Below are 24,691 nucleotides of genomic sequence, written 5' to 3' on the forward strand. Positions count from 1 at the left end.
CTGAAAGGACTGACATTCTCATCAGAATAAACAAACACTTAGAGACAACATAGTTTTTACATGCAGCAACAAACACGCTCAGTGGCCGTGTAGGCTAATCCCATGCATTTGCTTCCTACAGATGCTCCACAAGATGCCTAGCTACTTTAGTCACACAGAATAAATATCTTTTAGCAACTCTGGTTATTTGGGAAGGGAGTTCTGGGAACTGATTTTGAAGTATCGATGTAGAGAAATAATGCAGCATTACCAAGGGAACCCACAAGTGCAAACGGTCAAAAACTTTCAGATGACAGATTCTGCAGCAGCAAAGCCAACGAAGAACTAAAATTATGCTACTGCTTCCTTTATGCAGGCAAAGAATTCTGCGGCCAGGGAAGTGTTGCAAGTTTAAGTCATACTTAAATAACAGGAATAACAACTCTAAAACATGACCATAAATTATATTTGTCACTTGCAATCTTCTAATTAAGAACTATACCAGTTCATCCTAACTCCCAAGGTAGTTAAGTTAATCATCATATTTGGTTTAATCTAAAAATAAACATTTTAAAGGATCATTTAAATGCAGCTTAGGTACCCCACCTCTGTGACATCCTAAACCGAAAACCTTAGCAGAGCATGGCTTCATGTTTGTAAGAGTAAAACAAATTTCAGTTCGATACAGACAAATACATTCACATTTCATTGCCTGAAAGCGCTAAGTTGAGACAGTTCGGGCTGTGGAATCGGTATGTTCAGGCAAAGCAAAATAATAGTATAAGCCCAGTCTGTACTGTTGAAAACTCATGCTGAAATTACAAGGCAAAAAAATATCCTCTGCTGTAACCCATTTTTTTCCCCTTAGACATATAGGGAAAAACCGCTCGTTCTAAACCTTCCTCTGCTTCCCTGCATCATGTTTGCTACATGCACATTCAATTTTCTGTTGAAACAGCTAAAATGGAAGAAAAGCTTAGCTCCCACATTAGCCTCGATAGAAGGTCATACATGAAAGCAGTGCTGCCACTAAGAGGAAGCAGACACAAATAAGGCTCTCTAAACCGGTTCCCCAAATCGCCTCTCTTTTTCAAGGCAATGTATACCCACCCTGCAGCTGTGTTCAGCAGAGATTCACTGATGCTTTTAACTTTCTGCATAACAGAAAAGCTTCTGAGCAGCATAATATTAAAGCATTTAGTTTCCCTATATCGAATTTGTACAATCACAAAAAAGAGAGGGGAAAATAGATACTAAAATGTACAAGCGGAGATTGTCCGTAGAGCTTTACAGACCATGGTGGGCAGATGGTAGGGATTTGCAGTGACACAGCTGTTTTTAAAAATAAGAGGTGGAAGAGCAGAGACATGATTACAGCTACATACACATTCCTAAGCCTGTTGACACAAGAAAAAAAAAAAAGCAAACACGGAAACTGAAATTTGAATATTTTTTCCTCATCATCTGAATTGACATTTAGAAGCTTTCTAAAATAAACAGCAGCACCTTCAAGAGTTTCTTCTCCAAGCATTAGAATTCCCTTTAAGTATCTATGAAATAAAGCTGGCAACAGAAATACTAACCAACAATGAGATAGTAAAAAGGCAATGCCAAAATTAGTGTTAGTACCTCCATCTAGCACACACATTTTTAATGTAAGCTTTGCAATATAAAAACAGAATCCCATCTTGACACGAAATAAACACTGTAAATAATTTTATCCCTTTGAATTTTCTAGCCTTCAGCAGCTTTTTTCTTCTTCAGATGTTATTTAGTAGATAACTTGGATAAGCAGTAACATTACTATATTAAATAGGGGACCTATTTTAGATTTCACAGCATAGGGGAGGGCGCAGAAAGGCCCAAACTCAATACAGTATCAAGCACTTGATACAAATATAGTAAGAACAGAAAAATTATGAACTAAGCAATAACTAAGCAATGATTTGGAGAAAACGTAATTTCATAAAGAGATCTTTCACTCATTTGTTGTGCATATTCTTATATACATCCCTTACACAACCAAGCGGAAAGCTTGTGTCGTGTAAACACACTGTAGATTATCCATTTTTCTATGGAAGGCATCTAGAGAATCCAGTGAAGCTGTTTCTTGACTAGTTTTGGTACCTTTGTTTTCAACATTAACTCTCTTCCATTTAACCTATTCATAGATCTAAGAAATTTTACATAAACAGAAGAGGTACTGCTTACACCAAAAGGATGGTCTTTTGCTTATTCTTTGTGTACTTCACAGAGTCGCCTTCTTCACATTTCATCTACTCACTCTCTTTAGAACATTAAAGGCAATGGTTCAGTGTAGGCACGTGTTTTGCTGCCTTCTTAACAACCACCTAATTTTCTGAAGACATGAGCTGAGACCTAAAACAGGAAAAAGTTATCCAGCATCTACTCACTAAAATCTCTCTTACACCTATCTCGGAAAGAGCTGATGCTGGCTTCTGCCACAGCTGGGTATTGAATTGAATGGACCGTAGATGAAATCCACTGCAAAAACGCGTGCACTCTGTGCATTTTCTCCACAATCTGTCCTTTTACGCTGTTTGGGCTGCTCCCTCGCCAAAGACAACAGCAAACTGAGTAGTGTAGGTGCTACCTAGCACACAGACGAACTCAATAGCTGAAGACATTTAAATTAACTTTATTTACACTAGGTTTTCAAAATAAGAAATATTTTTAAAGAAATTCAGTACTTAAAGGCAGGTGCTACATTAATGATTCATCCATCTTTAGTGCTATGTTTTCACTCTACAGTCACTAACTCTCCACCATAAACTAAGGGGAACTTATAGAAGTCTATAAAAAGGGAGACATGAAAATTTGGTTTCTGCTGGAATTGGCGTAAGAGAGTATAGCTTATTATCAAACTGTGGCAATTCCATTCCTATAGTATTCCACTACTTGCTCTGAGTGAGTTTTATAGCAGAAAGAGACTCTTCCATTTCAAGAAACTAACTCTATGGGTTTTAACCCAACACACTCAAAATCGGTTTAATGATCTGACTAGGAGTGATTCTTACCCTGATACCCTTATAATATTAAGGTTTGCATGTCCAAAATTGCCACAAGCATAAACCTCACTAACTCCCCCTGATCTTGGGCTATTTTCCCCTTTCAGAGAAATTAAGCCCGTATGTCTGTATCTTTTTCAGAATTTACTGAGTCAAAGCAAAGTGCTGGTTTTGCAATATTTTTAGAAGAAAAATGCCATTTCTGCACAAGCTACTCTCATGAAAAATTTTATTTAACATTTCTTTATCAATAAAGTAACTGAAGCCAAAATACCCAAATGTCACATCTACACGGAGATACACAGAAGATATTCAACTTGAGAGGATTTTCCTCCACTTCTAGATCACAATGAGGCCCTCACCATTTTGCATAATGACAGAAAACAGCAGCTGACAAACCATTTTGGAACAGATGCCAGCTGTCTCTCATTTGTTTTATAATTCAAACAGTAACAGTTTTGTAGCACTTTTTAATTTTTTTTTTTAAAGCAAGCCATGTGAATTGGACCTCACATCAGCCAGTCGCTTCAAGAACTAAAGGCAGGCTGATCCTTTCTGATCCAAAATTTGTTTTAGTAGGCATTCAGACTCTTACATAAATACAATTTGTGCTTCGATTTTGTATCTACTTGGACTGAGTGAATATACATCTAAGCTAGCTTAAGAAAAAAAGTAACCTCCTAATATTCAACTTAGAAGCCACAGACATTTTTCCAGACTGTATGCAGCAGAGACAAACATTAAATTTAAACACAGTACTGCTTAAAAAGAGTTGACTGTCTAAAATGAGATTTAAATGGTTTATTAAAACGTAACATTTTCAGTTTCGGCTTTTTCTAAAGAAACCATGTAGATCTTGTGAAAATCAGTTAAAAGATTATTCCATTATACTGCATTGAACTCAAGTCAAACATTAAGCACAAAGGAGATCTGTACATTAAACGGGGCTTTGCACACGTGAATAGTCAGAAATAAAAGAGACTATTTTGAGGAATAAAAAGAATTATTATTATTTTTATAGACAACATGCATACCATCAGTTACTTCTCAACCTTAATGAAAGACACCTGAAAGGAGAGTTTTGTAGAACAAAACCAAGACTCATTAATACATTTAGTAAGTCAGTGGTCATCATGCCTTTTTAGTTAAATTCTAGTAAAGCTTAGCCTACAGAGAACAGCTAACATGACGAGGTGTGTAAGTCATAGGGAGAGCTAGAAGCCTGAAATAAAGTCTTAAAGTTCTACAAGACAAGAGAGTCTAAACACACCATTACAAAAAAAAAAAAAAAAAAAAATTTGATGGCTATCTGCTTCCTTGTGGAAAAAGGGTTTTGGACTGAAAATAAAGGGCCAATATTTAAAAGCTCCACAGTTCAACTCTACCAGCTTTTTAAAATAAGGTAATGATAAAAAGCATTCCTTTTGGCAGCATGCACATTTCAGCTGCGATTGGCTACCTCACAGAGTTCCTTTATGCATACCAGTAGAATCATGTCCAGTTTTGCCATTTGTGGATAACGATGACAAGATACAAAAGCATGTGTTTGCCATAAATAGCTCTGGCTAACGGAGGATTGCTCACAGAGAGCAGATCAAATTCTCTATAAGGAGAGCATTATTTGGCTCTCAGCCAAAACATGTCCCCAATGCAAGCCTCAGTAGTGGCAAACACTTTCCAGTTCTATTTACATAAAAGTTAACAAGTAGAACAATTCATTTAGGATATTTCTTGTACCAAGTCAGTGTTAACTGTAACATTTAAGAAACAAAAAGTATTTACTGATTCATATTCTGCATATCATATGACTGTCATTATACATCAACTCATCAAAAGACAGACAGCTGTAAGAGCGCATTAAGGGTTTTACTCTGGCATGTAGAACTTTAAGAACATTCAGGTACGAAACACACTGCATGGTTAATTACTTTGTATTTTTAAGCTTCTGACACAAGTGTTTCATGATTCATGGAACTAATGGTCTCTAGTAGTGGTAGCTTCTTTAGTCAAATGGTAAACTAGGAATAGGTCCTGTATCCAATGATCAGAATAGAGTCACATAAAGTATTGTAAAGCAGTACCTAAATTGTGACTAGGAATGAAAAACGTGCATTATTTAAGATGAGATTAATGATTGTTTATCTTTACAATACTTTCCACAGAAGTTAAGTTATTTGAAATATGCTTAAATTAAACATACTTAAAAAGTGTATTTTCCAATGAAAACAAGGCAACGTTCTGTAATAAGCCACAAGTTTTATTGCAGCGTGGCCAGTTTTTGATCTCAAAAAACAATGTTCCATTTAAGGCTCTTTTTAATACAGAAATTGCCATCATGACTGATGTTTTACAGGACTTTAGTGTTTCAAGACTCACATGGTAAACAGATAACTTCTACTCCTGTTCAGTAGTGTACATTCAATGGAAAACAAAAGGCATCGTAACAGCTACTTCATTTATAAAGATATGCATGTAACAGGAATGAAACCGAGGTACCACAATAATTTGATGACACAGTTACAGCAACTTAATTGGCATTCCTTTGGGGGGGGGGGGGGAATCAAACATATTACAAAAAAGTGCTTTAAATGCATAGTGTTGTGTGCTGCCATGTCACAAAAAATAGGCTTGTCAAGGCAGGTGAGGTGTATGAATGCACAAGAGCCTCATGGAACTGCAATCAAGTGCAACTGTAAGTAATACTGTATAGAGTCTACCATCCGACCAGTGGACAATACTTTCAAGGCATTCGATTAGCTTACCCTTTGCTGTCTGCTAGACTATTCACATTAACTATCACATTCATTGTACATGTTGCAAGGAATGCATGCAACGTCAGTTTTGGCTAAGAGTATGACGTGAAAGCATTCCTCGGATCCTACATAAAACTACCAGGATTAAACAGTCTAATGGCAATCACTGGTAGACTGCTTAACAATGACATCTCCTTCAGGGGCGTAGGGAAAGGACTTATTTTTTCCGAGGAGGGCAAGGGGAAAGGGAGACTAATACTATTCCAATTGAACGAGCTGCAGAAATGGAAGCTCCTTAGATCCAGATGGCACTTGTCTGTCTTTTTATAATGGTTTTCCTTCAAGTGAAACTACCACGTTGCCTCCCAATTTCTCTCCAAGTGTTGAACGGTCCTTAATATCATCCAAACCATTTACTTGCCACTCATGTTTAATACCTGAAAGACAGATGGACAAAAATACATTTGTGAGAACTTTAGCGTCTAGAAGGCACTACATCTAGTGAGTGATTTTTTTTTTCAGGTCCATACCTGTAAATTTCTTTTTAATGGCATCTTTAGAGCTTGCGTAGATCATCTTGCTTTTTAAAGGTGCACTTTCAGGAGCCCTTTAAAGAAAAAAGAAAACAGTTATTCAATCATCCAGTTTTAAGGAAGAGTCAGGAATATTCAGTTTTGACAGAAAGCTTTGCTTTTACACACCAGAATATAAATACCAGGTCTTCTTTCTTAGACTCCTTTGTCTCATATGTGGCATCATACAAAGCGTATCGGCAATCATTCAAAGGTAGTAACTTCACAAAGGCTGTATAGGGGTCCTCCACTGTATCTCCAATGTCACCAACCAATATCTGCTTTGCCTCCTCTACAATTATTTGTTTTTTGTCATCACTTAAGCAGAAGAGAACTGCTTTCTTTCTCTTTTTAATCTCTTCTGGGGTTGAAGATTTCCTTACTTTCATGTCATTAAAAACCTTTATGACTTCATCATTCACTGTTACTCCAGAAGCCTGTAAAATGAGATCAAAGGCATAATTTAAACAGCAAAAACTAACACTCACTAGACAAGGCAGCCTGCAGTGCTAGATAAAGAAGCCTATCTGCCTCAGTAAGAATAAAAATATTATACTCAACCTAAACACCTAACGAATTTAGTAACCCGTGTAGGGTTGTTGCCAAAGGTACAAGAGAGCACAAAGTTTATCCCTCCTTTATTTCAGATCTCAGCATCTTCGACTTTGATTTTGGATAGCAGTTTCATACAACTAGGCATACAATTGTACTACTCAAGCAGTTTTCCATTACCTTATCATGAATTTGACTTATCTGGGCAGAGGGAGCAGGAGGGAGGGAACCGAACACAGGAGAGCGACTTTGTTGGCCTTTTTTTTTTTTTTTTGATGGAACAAACGCTACAGCAGCGGTTCGCATCCAGCACTGTCATGACTCTCATTTTGTTGAGTGATGTAAGACCCTACTAGCAGCAGCAATGTTTTCTGCATTGTGTCAGCCTCAACGCTATGCTTCAAGAACTCCTCAGTTTTACTTTATACTGCTGCGCTATTATTATTTGACCGCTCTTTCTTCACGGAGTGTGAAGAGTACAGCTCATTCAGCTCTCCGTAACGCTAGCAAACCATTCAGAGACCCAACCCGACACCAGCAAGGAGACAAAATACCGACTGGGCAGACTCGCAGCAAAAAAAAAAAAAAAAAAAAAAAAAGGTTAGTTAAACACATTGCTTGCGAACTAGCAAAAATAAACCCGCAGCGTCCTTGTTTTCAGCCCAGCAGTCGCACACCGAGGCAGCGGCGGCCGGAGCACGCCGGGTCGCGGCAAAGGCAGGTGCACAGGGCGCTGGGGAGCGACTGCTTTGTCCCCGCGGCAGCCTGCCTGCCCCCTCCGCAGCCTTTGTTCACGGCCGCTCCACCGGCCTCTAAGAAAGGCGCGTTGCGGGACGCCGTTTCCTGCCCTCACGCCGGCCGCCCCAGCACCGCGGCGGGGACAATGCGGCGCCGCCCGCCCGCCCGCCCCGGCCGCCCCCGGTGCGCCGCAGCGCCGGCGCCGGCGGCAGCTCTCCTCGGGGCGCGGGGCCGCCGCGGCCTCCCCGCCCGCAGCCCCCGCCCGGCCCCGCCGCGCCGCGCCGCGCCGGACCCCCGCTGCCGCGGCCCGGCCCGGAGCCCCGCGGCCGGCTGCCGCCCCGGGGCCGCTCCCCACCGCCCCTTCCCCCCGGACCCGGCTAAAATTAGACTAAAATGGCCGCCAGAGGCCTCAGGGCCCGAGCGTGCCGCGCCGGGCGCCGCCGGGCCTGCTCGGCCCCCGCCCGGCCGGCCCGCGCTGCCCCCCCGCTCCCGAGCCCCGGCCGCCCCCCGCCGCCCTTACCATGGTGCCGGGTGCCTGGGCGGCGGCGGCTGCACGCAGGAGAGCGCTGCGCTGCGCTGCGCTGGGGGCGAGGCGGGCGGGGACTCGGCCGGGCGGGGGATGAGCCGCGGCGGCTGGGGAGGGCCGGTCACATGGGCGCTGCCGCCACCACGTGCTGCCGGGCCCGGCCCGGCCCGGCCCGGTCCGGCCCAGCCCGCCCCGCCCGCCACGGTGGGACGGGCCGCGCCGGGGCGGCCGCGCCGGGCCGGGCCCGCCCTCGGCGGGGCAGGGCCTGCGGGCGGCGGGAGCTGGCTCGGCCGCCCCCCCCATCCTCCCCCCCAGCCTGGTGGGGGCGCCGGGGCCGCCGCCCGCCCTGCTCTATAAGGCGCTGTCGCCGCCCGGGCCCTGCTGCGGTCGGGGCAGCTCCCGCGGGGCGCCGCCGTCGGCGCCACCCTGCGAGGCCGCTCCGCAGGCCCCGCGGCAGCGCCCGGCCCGGCCCGGCCGCAGGCGCCGGCGGGCGAGGGCGGTTTGAGGCGGGAGGCAGCCGCCCCTCGGCCGCCTCTCCTGGGCCTCCCGCCTTGCCGACCCCGAGCCCGCCTCGGTGGGTCGTTTGCCGCGGTAATTACGCGGCCGCGGAGAGGTCTGCGGCGGCTTGATGGAGTCCCCCGGCGTAATGTAGCTGGCAGGGCAGCCCCCTGTTTTCAGCACTCAGTAGTAACGCCAGCTCAAAGCTGGTTTGTGCGGCTCCCTCCGGAGGCCCACTGAAATAGCGCGGCTCCCCTGCAGCGCGCTGAGCGGCTGCTCTCTTTACCAAGGTGCTCTCTGCTGCCCTAAAGACAGAAATTTGGCATCCTCTCCCCATTCGGAGCTGGGCCCCGGTCAAGCTCTGTCTGTACGTCGGGGCACGCTTCACAGGTCAGCGCAGGGAGGGTTTCGTCCCTCTTTGACCCAGAGTTGTGCTGCTCTCTTGGCTGTCTTCAGCCTCTGCAAGCAAAGGTACGGGAAGGGCTGGCACGGAGACGGTGTCTTTCTCGGACGCCACAGACATATTTTTGAAAGAACGGCTGATGGGATGGCTGGGCAGGTCGTGACATAAGGAGTGCTCTTAAAAGCCACAAAGATGACTTACAAGAAAATGAAGAAGAAAGAATAACCCCACTGAGAGCACTTCATTCATTTGCCCATGCTGTGAGTTGGACAAGGGTTTTGGCGCAGGATGCCGAATGTGGCCCGTTTTCTCTCCAGCACAGCAAGAGGAGAAGAGGATTCCCAGTTTTGTGTGGCTCTCCGCTCCCTGAACAAAAACATGCCTGAAAGCCAAGAACTCCTGAACATGCAGAATCTCCACCAGGAAGGTATATGAGATACAGCCCCCGCTCTGGCCCACCAGCCAGCCCTCCCCAGAACACCTTCCTTACTAAATTACCTTGCTGGACACTAGTAAGCTAGCACTTGTCAGTGTGTCCGTGTATATATGTATACATTCATACGGCATAAGGTGAGATACATAGGACTTTTTTTCCCTTTCTCCTTTAAGGTAAGCCACCATGTTGACCAGCTATGAGCCGCTGTGTTTCCAGGTCTCCTTTTTGAGTTACATCCTGCTCTCTCTGTGTTCAGAACGGAGACGGCATTCATCAACTTTGGCCCATCAGCCTTGAAATCACCAACTTGTCAGTAACCTATATTACCACCCCAGCTCCTTTCCATCTACCCATTCAAGAATCACCACCACCACTGAGCTCAAAATGGTAAGTCTGTGTGAATCAACTTTTTGCAGCTGATGACCACTGACTTATTCCTATTGCCTGTTCACATGCCAGCCATGTCAGATCCAGGCAGATCCAGAAACGAATGCTTTTATTACATACTCATATTTAAAGAGAGTGATCTGCTACATAATTCAATTTTCAAATACAATACGCACTTTTTGAGCAAACAAGTAATTATGATTAGTGAAAATTTATTATGAGAATTAATCTTAGGCTTAGGAAGGTGTCTCTCTATCAGCACAAATTCCTTTTTTTTTTTTTTTTTTTTGGCTCAATAAGGAAATGAACTATTTTTAAACAGAACAGATGAAAAAGTACATTGCACTAACAGACAAATTCCAGATAGGAAATATCACAAAGTACCAACTCTGTTAGCTCTCTGGACAGTTTTATGATTGGCTTAAACCAAGGTAGGTCCACTAAGAATGTCTTGACAGCACGTTTCTGGGCATATATTCCTCTTCTGCAGCTTTGCAGACTTACGCGAACTTAAGCTATTTCAGACCCTTGTTTTCACTGTGATTGAACATATTGCAAAACAGCATTCATGACACTGCAAGCTTTGAGCGTGTCCATGGAAGACAGGAGGAGCAAGTTGAGGTATGGAAACTATTCTAATAGAACTATAATGTTATGTGGGAAACGTGCCTTCTCCTGGTGTCCCAAATGGAGGTCTGTGTCCTTGCAACCGTACACAACGTCAGGAGGCCATTGTGGGAAGCAGCAGCAATCCATACCTGTTGGATTAACCTTTGTAAATAGGTGTAGCCATGCATATGTGCAGTACATCCTCCAACGCCAGTGCAAACAATCACTGTCCTGGCCTCAGCAGGCTTCTAGCGCTCACACGACACCGTGGAGTGCCCTGATCTCATGCCCTTGCAGGGTACTCTCAGTCACCTATGCAGGTCCTCTATACCACAGTTCCAAGGCACGTAAAGCAAAAAGTGGAAAAGGAGGTAGGAGCTCCAGAGTTGCAAGACTGGATAAATGCTCCAGGGATGACAACTCAAAATTGTGCCTGACTCACCCTCCCCCCCTCCCCCTTACTACCACAGAAACTCACTAATGAATCATAAGTGCTTGTTATTCTGTTCACCTCACAAGGTATATACCTGAGGCCTCCAGACACTCAGGGATGCTGGTGCAAATCACTGCCCAGTATCTGGCAGCTGTCAGAGTACGGAAGAAACAAGGAATAAAGGAATTTTTTTGTCTTTCTAGAAAGCTCTGAGAAATACGTGACAGTTTATCAGAAGTGGAAACCATTTCTAAGGGATGAAAACCAGAAGGTCACAGGTAAACAGAATAAGGCTTCTCGTTTTCAAAGAAACTGAAGGGTGGACTCCCTATGACTGCGGCTTCCAGGGAAGGAACCTGTGATAGACCCTTGTGGTGACCTTGCAGGCCACAGAAATGGCCAATATCCAGCTTAGAGCAATAATGACAAGGCAGAAGTTATTGCTGGAGCACACAGACAAAGCTGCTGCTCGTCTGGTTCCCCACCTTGGCATCTCGCAGCACTCGGGAAGCATCAAGTTTCCCTACCCCAGTGCCACAAGCCCTGCATCCCACCAGGAGCCACCGAAATAGCCCTATGATTCAGAGAGCCCAGCAGCCGCACAAAAAAGCTTTGTGAATGATATCCGATGCTGAGCACATGCCTCGAAGGAACCCCTCCAAGTCTCCCCTCACCCTCTGTGGATGGAAGCAATGACTCACTGGAAAGCAAAAGGCACTGCTCATTTGGATTCAACTCCTGGATGCTCATTAGCGTAAAGTGATGATAATGAAGTCAATTGCCTCATGTACACATGCTCTCTTAAATCATAGCCCTTTGCTTTTTTGTTCTGAACATCCACTTTGCTTCTTTGTCAACTAGACTAAACTCAGCATTACCATTTTAGCCAAAATTCCTGTGGAAGCAAGGCCTATACTTGGCTTCTTTGGGCATCCCTTGCCTCGCTTGGGCAAGTCCTTGCCCCAGTAACTTTTAAACTTGTCAGCTTATTTCAGTCATATCTGGCAGAAGGATAGAGGTCTCAAAAGTAATTAAGATCCTTAATTAAGTAATTAAGTTTCATAAAATAATTCATTTGAGATGCAAGAAAGTGGGGTGTTATGTCCACAAGTTCAACCTAGTAATTTGTGATCGTGTTGGTTTCTGCTATGAGACAGCAGGCCCCTTATGGAGTAGCCAGTGTACCTTCAGGAAGAGGGCTATAAAGGGAGAGCAGAGGACCGTGTATAAATGTATGTTGAAATAACAGGAAGGCTTAATACCATTCAGTTACAAAGTCAATCAGTCAAGAGAGAGAAAGCCGTAGGTAACTACATTTTACTAGTTATGTTGCTCACTGCTCTTCTTATTTTTCCTTTGCTCTGCAAAGTACCTCTGGAAAATATCCAGTTTCCCTCCAACAGTTGTGTTTTTTCAGTGGGAGTACCAAGAATGCAGAATAAAATCTAAATTCATGTTATATGAAAGAGTATTATGGAAAACCCTGGCAAAAGGCAAACACTGAGTTTTTTTATATCTTTTCTTTCATTGCAGGTACATTTCTTTTTAAAAGTTAGATCATACTGTAGATTTATTTGACTATAACTGGTAGATTCTAGGGTGCAGGAAGATCTCTTCCTGCAAGTGAGCACGATTTCCAGAGTCTCCTGTGGGCACTCGTCCTTACGAGCCTGCAGCAAGGGGCAGAGTCTGGGGGCTGGCGTGGAGCACAGGACCCCAGCAAGCCATCCTGTCAGACTGTGCAACTTGGGAGGAGAATGACTTTCCCTCTAAGGGAAGCTCGGGCTCCACATTCCTTGGCAAGGCACTTACGCTGGTGTAAGCCGCCTCATCCACCTCCCTCTGCCACTTGTTCCTACCCCTGCCAGTACACACGTTCATGTGAACTGAGCTCGGGACCTGATCCAGCTGGAGGAACAAACGAAAATCCAGAAAACCGCTCCAGTTTGGGGTGGAGCAAGGTGCTGGGGGGAGGGGAGAAAGCTCCCAAACCTGGGTCACGCTTGGGCTCGGCCCTGCAAGGAGGGACAGGGGCTGCCGAAGGAGTTGGTGTGGTCCCAACCCCAAAAGCCCTTTTTGGCTCTGAGCCACCAGTCGGCTTCTTGCAGGCTCGTGTTGGGGTGGGATGAGGGGGCGCAGCAGGGCTGGCAGCAGCTCTCGGAGGACTCAGGCCCTACCTCCTGGCCTCCGCCGCCGCTCCCGTGCAGAGCGGTGAGGCAAGCCGGCCCGTTGCGTCACCCTATGGGCGCCAGGCCCTGCCAGGACATTCCTCAGCCGCGCCGCAGAGCAGGCTTCATCCTCGGCACGCCGGCTCCGTCCCCCGCACACCAGCTCCCGCTCTGCCCGTGCTGCTGCTTCGCTGAAGCGTCGCCCCGAGGATGCCTGCGGGGCCCGCGGCCGCTGGGCTGGCCCCGCTGCTCCCTGCAGCACAGGCGCTGCCTCCCCCCGGCGCTTCCCAAACGTCTGCACCCGCTCAGCCGGCCCTGCGCCCTGCCGACCCGCGCCGCAGCACGGGACGGGGTCGCAGATGCGTAGGCAAGAGGAGGGACAAGATCCCCCTGTGAGTCACGGTAGAGGCTATGTATCACAGGGTTTTACTCAAGCTGCAATTTCGGTTTGATGGCTGTGATACGTAAGTTAGTTTGAGCCGCCCTTTCCTGGCCAGCGGAGCTGCTTCTCTGAATGCGGCTGCAGAAGAATACTTGTTTTTCTCAGCGAGTTCTTCATCCATCTCCGTTCCCTAATCAAGTTCGTCTTACGGCCACGCAAACAGCCGTGCCAGAACAGCCCAAGGAAGCGTCAGGGAGGTAGGAACGAGCAGGAGAGGCGACAGCACAACCCAGCGCTGCTGCTGGAGAGACGCTGCCGGAGCCAGCGGCTGGCTCGCTTGTCAGGGCAGGCTGGAATTCCCCATTTCCCTCTCGGTGACTCTTAATGTCTTGCTAAAAAATCACGCGTGCCAATGAATCATAATGCTGCTCGCCCACGTGCCTGTCGTTGGTCAATGGAAAATAAGAGTTGCATTTAATTAGAATGGTATGTTTTTTAATGACATCATTTTAGCAATGGCATTTAGACATCATAAAAAAAAGGAAATAAAAATTCCTTAGCTTAGAAACGAATGGCAGAAAAATAGGCAAACAGAAACAAAAAAATCCTTCTGAAGTCTAAAATACAAGGAAACTTTGCCCAGCCGTATTAATGAAAAAAGAAGATTTTAAAAAAATGACTTTTAAGTAATTAGCACATGATCTATATTCACAAAGCTTTGCACATTTGTAACACTGTTGAGAAAGTAACTACTATTTACCCGATAGCCTTCATAAATTTCCGTGTCCCCTGCAAAATATTTTTTCCCTAGGAGCAATTTCTTTCCAAGGCTCTCTTTTCCTGCTGCCTCTTGTTCACAGCTGAGATAAGTTTACAGTATAACCTCAGGTGAGGAAGGATTTACAAGATCAGACACCATCCGTGTGTATCAGTTATTCAATCTAGACACTTAACAGCTTTTCTCTTCATACCACTTTCATGTTCATGGTAAAGACAGTATTTTTTCACTTCTATTGATAGCATTTTTATTCCAAGGTCTCACAGCTCTCTATTAAAATGATGTAACCAAGTGGCGTGTCCAGCGGGTGTTACTTTTCCCACTCAACGACCTGCCTGAGGTCACACAGGAAGCCTGCAGCAAGCCTTGGCGCAGGGCGGAGAAGGCTTCGAACCCCTTCCGTGCTTTAAGCCCCAGACCATCCTTCCCCAAAGGAAGAAAATGTAGGTCGTTCAGAACAACTGTTTTCTTGGAACCTCTCTTTCGAGCAAATAGCAAAGTCAAACTTTCCTCCTCAATGAGCGTCCTCGAACAACACCAGGTCAAAGGAGTTTGGCGCTGGCTGTTAACTCCCAACTGCGGATGTGTCGGAGAGACACATACATCTCTACATACAGTGAAGCAGAACCCTGGCTATATAAAAGACCTGGATGCAATATGCTAAACCCTGTCTAAGGAAAGGAAATGTAAAAAGCAGGATTGTTTCTGGGAGGCAGAGTAGTTGCTGTGCTTCACAGAATAATGCTTATTACAGTGAAATGGCAAGAAGGGAGCCAAAGTGACCTTTAGAAAACTAGCATATAGATCTGACCTATACACTTGGTAAGTGGATCTGGGGAAAAGTTGCCAGACTGCTTTGGAAGAATAGACCGTAACGTTAAATGAAATATAGATTTTATTATTTAATCATTCTTATTAAATAAAAGTCCAGAATTTCTCTTCAAGCAGCCAAAAAGCAAAGGTATAACTTGTTAGAGGTGTTGGTCACTTGGAAAACCTCTTCTGGATAATCCATTCATTTTGTGTTCTTGCTTCATACACATAACTTTTTCCTATAAAGTGAGCTAATGGCACAGTCACCTAAAAAGTGTAAAAATCTCCCAAACGGAAAGCATGCCAACTATGAAAAACAGTAGGAGGAAAAACTGAAGCGTTTTCTGTTACTGCCAGCTTGTTTTCAGCTAGAGAACACTGCTTTTAACTTGAAATACGTTATTCTCTCTATTTATGTCTGCACCAGGGATGTGCTGCTGCACAAAGAAATGCAAAGGATGGGAAGTTATGCCTGGGATGCCTTATTTAATCTCCCTTCCCCCAGCCCACAGACTCCACTCACAGTTGCAGAAGAATCCAACAGCCTCACGCTCCTTCCTGTCACTATTCAAGGACACATATGAGTAACATAGAGGAGATGCCGTTAATAGTTTTGGTGGTTTCTGTCAGGAATTTCTAGTGGAGCAATGAAACTGAGATGGCTAAGGATAGCAGGGATGTTAATCAATGTGATGGTCCCAGGAGGTATTTCTTCAATAGCAATTTCACCCTTCACTAACCTCTACAAGTTTATGGCAAAAGTTCCTTGCCTTTGCCATTGGAAGTAAGTTGTCTATTGTACAGTGAACGTTCAGCAGACCACTGTCATATGCCTCGCTAGAGCTATGCGTCTCTTATTGCTGTAATGTCCTTTTGCTAAGCACATTCCTCGTCAGCATTCAGCACTTTTTTTGCTTTTTCTCCTATCTTACACAAATACGGTGATAGTCCTTGTGCTGCCAGTTTCTCTCTCCAAGTTTAGCTGGTCAAATTCTGCTCCCCCTTACATGAGGGTTTCAGTAGATTTGCCACAGCATAGGAGCAGTATTTCTTCTGTTTCTTTGTAAAATCTGACTGGATATAAAAAGAGAAATGTGCTCTATTTTCTTACTCCCCTCAATATTATGGCTCAACAATTGGTTCTTTGCTCACTAGTATTATGTGAAATTCAATATACAAATATAATGAACTTATACAAAAGAAAGTAGTAAGGACAAATGCCACCAAAATAAAAAGTGTATCAACAACTTTCCTAACAGTGGTTCCATCTTTTTAGGTTTCTGAATACTTTGAGTGAAGAGGCAGTGACTCTCAGTGGAGGAGTAGGACACTCGGAAGTGGTAATTTCTCGGACTGCTTCAGCTTGCTTCTAGGGGGAATACTGCCAAAAGCTGGGATGTCATCAGACAGCTCAGCAGATTGAGCAATTTAAACTGGTGCATCTCCAGGAAAAGGTGGTAATGATTTAAGGAATCTCTTTCCCTTCTGGATAGATACGTGCAAACCTTCAAAATGTTTGGGTTGGCTGGCACTGATTCTCCTTTATTGTACTCTTCTTTACAGAAGACTCCCAAAAAAGTGGACTCCAAAGACCACAAGGGTTCCTTGTGCAGCAAAAATCCTTATTTCCATGTGGCTGGACAAGTCCAAAGCAGTATTGCACACAGACTTCAGATGCTAGTCCAGAGTCTTGCAGGCCTTGGCCTGATTCTGCTAGTAACCTGTTATATGGTCACCAAGACGACATTTCACCTCTCAGTGCCCTGAACTTCCCCATCCTACTGTGGTTATGTCATCCAGTTGAAAGAAGAACCTTGGAAAATGGACTGTTTCTAATCATGAGCAACAGCCCTTGTATCACGTTGCAGGTCTGATTTAAGGAGACATCTTTGCAATACGAAATATAATCACCAGGAAAAGATCAAATCCTGTCTGGGAGATAAGAAAACCCTCACAAAAGTGCCAAAAAAAGGGGAGATTAATTCACAGGACCTGTTTAAATTGGAGGTCTCAAAGGCCAGACAGAAAGGAGAATAGATACTTCTGGTTCTAATTTTTAATACTGTTAAAATTGCTGCAGACAGACCTAGTGTGAAGTATTGCATCTAAACATAAGGAAATTCTGCTGTTTTGATCAAGGTTGAACACAAGGACGATGTCCATTGCAATGCTCTGTTTGTCTCTCTCCAGCCACTGAGACACTGAGCTATCAAATACAAGAGAGGGGGCTCTGATATAGCCCTTGCTACGCTGCAGTGCAAAACTAAAGGGATTCTGCGCTGCTCAGTAGTACCCCTTTCACCAAGCAGCTCCGTGCGTAATCCAGGCACCCCAAGTATGCAAGGAAAGGGCAAAGATGCAGTACAGTGGAGATCACCTTTGCTTGCTGGAGGTTTGAGGAGGTTTTGAGAACAATTCTACAAAGTGCTTAAATTGGAGCGACTAGAGAGCACCACTGAGGCTTCACCTTCCTTCCCTAGTGGTGGTAGGACGTGAGATATCTATGGGAAACAATTCCAAAGGTTTTAGATCAGGTAATGCTAAGATCTTGTACATGAAAGACCTAGCAGAAAGGTCTTTGTCAGCCCACCCTGAGGTGCCTTCTTCACTTCCTTCATGCCACAGAAACAAAAGATGCCCAAACTAAACCTACTCATGCATCTATCCCAAGTGTTGCAAGCTCCTTACACAGCAGCTCTCTGTAGGAAAGTAAAGTCCCTCATGAAGTATGTTGCTTAAAAATAGTTGATCTTGTATTTTAAAACCACAAAGCTTTTATTTTTCAGATAGCAATCTAAAAATAAAACATTAACTAAGCTTAACATGCTAAATACATGAGTTGAGATCATTTGTTGGGCTATGAAAATGGGCTTTAGGATGACTTGGGCACAGGAATATTTATAACTGTTGCTGGATCTCTAGACCTGTAGGTCACTGTGAAAGTGTCCTCTGGTGACAGCAGCCCTCTCGAGTGGTGCCAGGACTGCAAAGCCCAGCATGTGACTCTGATGGCGGGATCTGCGCAGGAACGTTCATGAAAGGCAACTATAAAGTCCTGATCCCACAGGCAAATCCACACGCTGGCCAGAATCAAATTCACAACTGTGACCCAAAACTCAAATGTTTCGGCATCCTGAATCACACGTCTGACCTTTCAAATGATTCGTAGGAGCCAAGCCACAGTACCACTGGCTCTTTAAACTCCTTGCCTCTCCCAACTAATTTGACTTGGAAGATAGCTAGAGGAAAAAAAAAAAAAAACTGAAAAGTACATTGATATATGTATATATACATATATGTATTCTTACGGGACTGTTAATCTAGGGAATAGTTATATAAAGCATAAATAAAAACGTTATATAAAGCATAAATAAAACAGTAAACTAAGACTAGCAAATCAATAAAACTCTCATGTTTGACTGTATGTTACCCTATCAGAGCATGAATATCTTCTACAAGATAACTTTGTTACAAATCACAGGGGAAGTTATACTGCAAACACATGATTTTCAGTTCCTCCATATGGCACTATTAAAATCAGGTTGTACATAGCACCAGAGTACCAAAATCATATACTGTGGCTACTATGCAGTCGACATGATGCTAGAGCAGCGTCACCAAGTTACTAGTATGAAGACCCTTTCTTTCATGGTTCTTTGAAACAAATCTGAGAAAGGAAACTCAAATCACCGTAGAGAAGAATAAATGAAAGCTGATCTTTTGTGGGCAGTAGCCAGTGCTTCGGAGAGTATGCTGTAATGTAACATGGTTGTAGGAAACTTGGCCCAATTAAACATTTCTATCATCAAAAGCGAGTGACCTGAACAGCTGGATATATTCTCTGAGCAACAGCGAGGCAGAAAGCAGAGCGTTTGTGCTTGTCCCATTCTCCCCCTTCTGGTCAAGAGCAAGGGACTGTCTTGCACATGGCACATGTCCAACCCCCTTCTGCCCCCACAACGCTTGCTCACTCAGAGCCTCAAGGCAACAGCCAATATCCTCTTGTATTTGGAGTCCCAGGAAACCTTTTTCTCCTGCTTTCATACCTAAACATTTTTAAAAGATGAAGTTGCAGCTAAGCAAAACTAGAAAATTAGTTTCAGGGATTACAGAGATTGCGATTTGCCACAAAAGCAGCATTATAAACCCAGGTAAACCATACATTAAGGTAGGGAAGCAAATGCAAAGTTGGCCTGTGGACTTCCGCCACTGAAAACATTTCAGGTGTGCTTCATGTTGATGCTTAGCATTTTTAACACACTCCAGATTAGAAAGCATTGGTCAGCAAAAGTATCTCTCTGGCAGAACGCAGCTCCGAGTATCAGTCAGCAGGTGCCTGGCTAAGTCTGAAGTGTTTCACAAATAGCAAATCAACTCTGTTTGATTACTTAAATAATAATTAAAAAAAAAAAAAAGTTTAAACGCAGACACAGCCCTACACTGCCGCTATAGTTCAGAATACTGGATGCTGCCAAGAGCAGGCAGAAGGCAAGAGGAAGGTGGGCTTTGTTCCCAGCGTGACTTGGGTAAATCAGTTTTTCCACAGTTTTCCAGGTACTGGAGACCTAATTTTCAAAGACCTGAAAGTAGCATGTTCATGAACGATAACCCTATTGTAAGGAAAGATGGCCTAAAGCAGTTAAAATGACAAAACTTAACATCCATGCAATCTAAAAATAAGTACATTTCCAGATTCTGTGGTGCACAAATACACAGACATGTTCTAAAGTTGATGCTACTTCAGCATCCATCTTTGGGAATAGACAGGAGACTATGATGATGGCTTGACTTACCCATCTTTATAATTTCTACCTGATTTGCAGCACAAGTCATTTCACCTTTTGCCCTTGACTTAATCTGAACATCTTCAAACCTGAGTGCCCCAAAATGGGAAAATTCCTTATCTGTAACCAGAGATTCTCCAAGAGAAATTGTTGTACACATGCGTTCACACTAGGCATACACAATCGAACACCTAAAAGCAAAGACTTTTTTTTTTTTTAATAGAGGGCTGTTTGAGGAAGCACCAAATTAAAGGAAAAGGGTTAGCTCAATGGCTACATCAGTAGTTCACAACCCATAAAACAAACGCACGCTCTCCTAAATTCTAAGACACTACATGACTGGTCCAGTAGCAACGTTATGTCGGCCGAGAGTTTGGGGACTTCTGGTGTCCCAAAAGATCTCCTCACTGCCCATGTCCATAGAAGAATCCCCACTTCTGGACTATCACAGTTCTACAGATCATTGGTTGCTGGGCGCATTGCAGTTGGTTACCACATCAAGTTGGGCTCTCCAGGGTCCAGTGACCTCTACCTCCCTATAGCTTATGCACAGAGGTTCAGACTGGTTTCTGGCTGGATCTCACTGGCTTCTGGTGCCCATCTTTGCTAAGATTATGCTACGATCATCTTGCTCAGCTATTAGTACTAAAGTCCAGGTGTTCTCTCCTAGGATACTTAGAGCGTTTTTTTTCACCCTCCACATAAGAACTATTCAGCACTGGGTGCAGGGTGTGGTGATTCCAGCCCAAATCCTTCACAAGAGCAGATCCAGAATCCATGGCCGGCTGGGTGGAACCCACACCAAGCAAGCCAGCCTTGTGCCAAAGTTGATTTCATCTCAGCTTCACCCCAACTTGCTTTTCCTTAAGATCATTAGGCAGATCAAGACTGGAACAAGGGCCTGCATCAGGGAAAACAGGAATGCATTTGATCCCGGATTGCCTTAAAACAGAAAACCAGTATTTCTTGTCAGCATCAAAGGCAAGACAGTCTTCTGCTCTAGAAGCTGGCCTTGAAGAATGCTGTCTCAGGTCTGTCGCATTGTCTGTCAGATCAAAGCAGCTCAAATTTTCCAACATTATTAAAAGTTTCCAGGAGTTCAGTTGTGAATAGGTGAATCTGATGCTGGATACACCACTCCAAAAGATCACTCATTTCTAATAAAGAAGAAGGGACCTGGCACCACAGCTTTGGTACATCAGTGCTGCCAGCTGACACCTAAGCAGAAACAGCATCAGTTTGACTGCAACAGCATACAAGAGAGTTACGTTTAGGATCTGAAGATAAGACTCCGTTAATGGGCCTTCTCCTCCTGACCTACTCCTGCTCGTTTAGGAAGGGAAGCTTCCAGTAATAGCAGCCACTAAGATTTGACTTCTGTGGTGGCCAGGAGCAGAGCAAGTTGGTTTTGAGGAAATGCTGGGCCTTCCTGGAAGAGACAGTATTTCGGGTTGGAGTTCAGTTCCCCCAAAGGAACTGGCCCCATGAGAATGAAAGAATTGTTACGTACAAAAAGAATCAAAAGAAATTCCTTAGAAGATTGTTAACTCAGTAATTCCTATCTGCCATGAATGAAAGGGGCAGAAAGGAAGAGAGGCAGAATCTGCACAGTAGGAAAAACAGCTAGTTTAACAATCTCTGGATAACTACTGGGGCTGAGGGAGGTCAAGATATAGTGCAGATTCTTGAAGGGAAACAGACTCTCACTATTGGAAATTGTTATTTTTCTACTTGTAAAACAGGCACTGGACTTGGAACCCAAGGAAGCCTACTGCCTTTTTTTCTTGAAGAGCCTGCTAAAGCAGCAACACAGAGCCCAGTTAGTGAAGACCTGGATCTGAGATTGCGCCATTTAACCTACCCAATCCTACACCTCTGTGAAACTTTGGCTCAGAGCTCCTGCAGACATGGCACTTCTCCAGGACGTGCTCCTCACCCTAGTAGTAACAGCATCTTGGATGACTTCCAGAGGAAAGCACGTGCTCACACCAAGTCAGACACTGGCTTGTTCTGGGGGAATTGTTGACAAGAAGCATGAGTATCTCAGGCCCTAAGATGGGGAGAGAGATATGAAGCAATTCCCCCTTTTGCAAAGGTGGGTGTGGGGGAAAAAAAAAACAGACATAAAGACTTCTTGAAATAGCTCAAAAACGGTACAGCTGAAGTTTGCAAAAAGCTGCAGCAAAAGCACCAACTCATCCAGTCCACTGACAGGAAGAGAGGGTTTAGGCCATGCTCTGTGCCTGAGCACACAACGCGCACTCAGAAGGCGAGAGGCAAGCGTGCCCCATGAACATCACTAAAGCGAAAGACAGTTAGATCTGCATTGCGCATGCAGTGTATATACGAATATTTTCAGCACTGTTGCTCAAAGGCAAAGTGCACACTTTCCTGTATTTTACCCTCGCACATTGAACCTTAGACTTGCAAACTTCATGGCAAATTGATAACACTAATGGCACAAGCACATAAACAGGGCCAAAAGGAGATATTTGGGTTAAATTGTTTGCACCTGCTCTCTTAAAATCATAGTAGTATTACTGAGAGGAAGTAATTGAAGGAAGTAAGTTTGGAGAAAGAGTGACAGGAATGAACAGCTGGGAGTAGGTTGAGGACAGAGACAACTTAAATTGCACCTGCCACAGATGGACTTGTTCAGCTCACTGTGGCCCCCAATAAATATTCTCATTGAAGTCAATGGGGACTATTCATGTGAATAAGAACTTCCACAACTGTTTGTGCAACCAGCTAGTCAGTATGTTCATACCCTCTTGGGACTAGACAGACAGGGATATCAAGTACAACCAACACCCTGCAAAGACAGCTCTGCCACTCCCATTGCTTTTTCGAGTACTTTAATATTCTTTGTCGTGGGAAGGCCAAAAACCTTTCTTATGTCCAGGTCAAGGACATACAGATGTCAACTATGATCAAGGTGAAGCTCACATAGAAACTATGAAGTATTAACAAGACGTTCTGAGAGCCCCCTCACTATTCTCATTTTTAAACTTGAAGCTGAGCCGTCTCCTATCTATCACCGTCCCCTCCCTAGGTGCAAGAGAACATCTGTTTTTGCCATCTCTTAAGGCAAGATAAGCGCTGCAGCAGCAGCAGCAGCAATTTGCAATGAAAGAGCAAATAACCTCTATATGCTACAGACCTGGACAGTTTTCTTATTGCTGCAGTAGAAGCTGGCACAAAAACAAGGAGGAAAGTATCTGCAGCAGAAAACTCATCTTACAGTTTTTTCCTACCTTCTTCGCCCCCACCTCAAGTTTCTGCTGCATGCTCTTTCTCAGCGTATGTATGCCTCCACCTGGGGCAAACCTGTTTTTAAAGGGGATGTAAAGCTACTTACCCAGTCTGATTTAAAAGATAAATACTGAAAGTCATGCTCTGGTAAAAAGACCGTTATAAAGGACAGTAAGAGTGCTTTAAAGAAGCTGTTGGTCAGCTAAACAAAGCTATGAGGTTTTACACTGTTAGAATAAAGATCCTAATTTAAACAAGCATAAAACTTATACACATATTCCCTACATACACCACTGATGAACGTTTGCATCAATCGGTCAGACACCAGGTAAGACAGTGGGACAGCTCATGGCTGCAGCTGCTGAAAATGCTAGTTGAAGCCAAATCCTGCTGTATTGTCTCTAGCAACTTCCTCTGGTAAAATAACAGGGAAGCTGGCAGAGTGGCATGACTCAGAAGTAAATTTCAGAAACTCAAGGTACTTTGAAAAATGTGTCATTTTATTTGTACACTTAGAAAGTTGTACATAGAAACTTATAATACAGTCCTGTAAATTACTCATTGCTAGAAGAACTGCCAGGGAGAGGGGAAGGTATTTATTGATTGATCATCAAGAAGTTAGAGAGGAATAAACAAAAACACAGGAAAAAAAATTAAAAAAAGTTATGGAACTCTCTCTTTTTTGTTTTTAATCCCCAAGTACAAATTTTATAAATACAAAACAAATTCACAAATTACTTTGAATGCTAAATAAATATCTACTTAATAAACTCAGACTGAATACCTCCAGCCAGCACTGGTACAGTACTTAAAGGATATGCAATTGTACTCATTCATGTGTAGTGTTGAAAAGATAAGCTCCAACAAGTTTTACACAGACACAGTTTCTTCAACTGTGCTACAGTAGAAGATTTTATCTGAGTTGCTAAAGCCCTCAATACCACAGCTCTTAGAAAATCTAGAGAATGAAACAAGGTCATTTGGTGCAGGAAAAACAACATATTACTGGAAGATATTTGGACACATGAATGTATTAAAAATGTACAAAACCTCTGTAAACCAGTACTGTATCCAGTACATCTATCAAAATTATTAGACACTGAATAAAACTGTAGCAAAGGTAATCTTTCCTACGTTCTCCTGAGTGCTTAATATTACATTGAGAATATAGTGCAGGCCACACTTCAAGGTGGTTAAACAGTTGTTATTGCTTTATACAGGTATGATGACTGCATGATTTAACATTTCATTTTAATGAACATAAAAAGATTCCCTCAAAAAATCCTTTGGAAGGCAGAGGTTAGATTCGTGACTTCTTTGCAGCAGGAGCGGCATGGTCCACATTGCCAGATGTGACAGGAAGTCCAAGCTTTTGAGCCTGAATGTGGAAGAAAGCTTGAAGTCTAGTTCCAGCTTTTGCTTCACTTGTGTTACGAGGGTTGTATTCAAAGCAGTTTGAAAACATCAGCTCAATGTCTTCAATGAATTCCGCTAGTAAATAAAAAGTGAACAAATGAATGTAGTGTATCTCATATCACCAGACAGCCGTATGAGTAAAGCACTCTGACACCACTGAATTAGTGCAGTGATGCTACACAC

General features: G+C 43.9%; 2 protein-coding genes and 1 long non-coding RNA gene across 7 annotated transcripts in view; 1 reads left to right on the forward strand and 2 right to left on the reverse strand.

Annotated features, from left to right (window-relative positions):
* Positions 1-3,220: 3,220 nt before the first annotated feature.
* On the reverse strand, positions 3,221-8,318 carry CFL2 (cofilin 2). Its single transcript, XM_068946434.1, has 4 exons — positions 8,144-8,318; positions 6,463-6,770; positions 6,292-6,368; positions 3,221-6,198 (listed from the first exon to the last, which is right to left on the reverse strand). Exons 1-4 carry the CDS (start codon positions 8,144-8,146, stop codon positions 6,086-6,088), a joined length of 501 nt encoding a protein of 166 aa, XP_068802535.1. The 5' UTR covers positions 8,147-8,318; the 3' UTR covers positions 3,221-6,085.
* A 401-nt stretch (positions 8,319-8,719) lies between these two features.
* LOC138067497 (uncharacterized) lies at positions 8,720-13,945 on the forward strand. 3 transcript variants are annotated; one of them, XR_011141576.1, is made up of 4 exons: positions 8,720-9,118; positions 9,368-9,477; positions 9,660-9,873; positions 11,119-13,803. It is a non-coding gene; the product is annotated as an uncharacterized lncRNA (long non-coding RNA). The 3 variants fall into 3 exon arrangements; XR_011141577.1 differs by having other exon boundaries at positions 9,373-9,477; XR_011141575.1 differs by having other exon boundaries at positions 8,720-9,477; positions 11,119-13,945.
* A 9,626-nt stretch (positions 13,946-23,571) lies between these two features.
* BAZ1A (bromodomain adjacent to zinc finger domain 1A) overlaps positions 23,572-24,691 on the reverse strand; it is a 68,277-nt gene continuing 67,157 nt past the window's right edge. For all 3 annotated transcript variants that reach the window (XM_068946435.1, XM_068946436.1, XM_068946437.1), the window contains exon 27: positions 23,572-24,583. In XM_068946435.1, coding sequence (XP_068802536.1) covers positions 24,393-24,583 — 191 coding nt within the window. In that variant the 3' untranslated portion in view covers positions 23,572-24,392. The remainder of the gene's footprint in view (positions 24,584-24,691) is intronic.

This window comes from Struthio camelus, chromosome 5 (assembly GCF_040807025.1).
Source record: "Struthio camelus isolate bStrCam1 chromosome 5, bStrCam1.hap1, whole genome shotgun sequence".
Taxonomy (NCBI): domain Eukaryota; kingdom Metazoa; phylum Chordata; class Aves; order Struthioniformes; family Struthionidae; genus Struthio; species Struthio camelus.

Bases quoted from the DNA above. Each gene is read 5' to 3' on its own strand.
- CFL2 (XM_068946434.1), bottom strand. The intron at 6,369-6,462 runs GTGTGTAAAAGC...TTTTCTTTAAAG, and splicing joins GACCTGGTATTTATATTCTG to GGCTCCTGAAAGTGCACCTT. The intron at 6,199-6,291 runs GTATGGACCTGA...TCTGTCTTTCAG, and splicing joins CATTAAAAAGAAATTTACAG to GTATTAAACATGAGTGGCAA.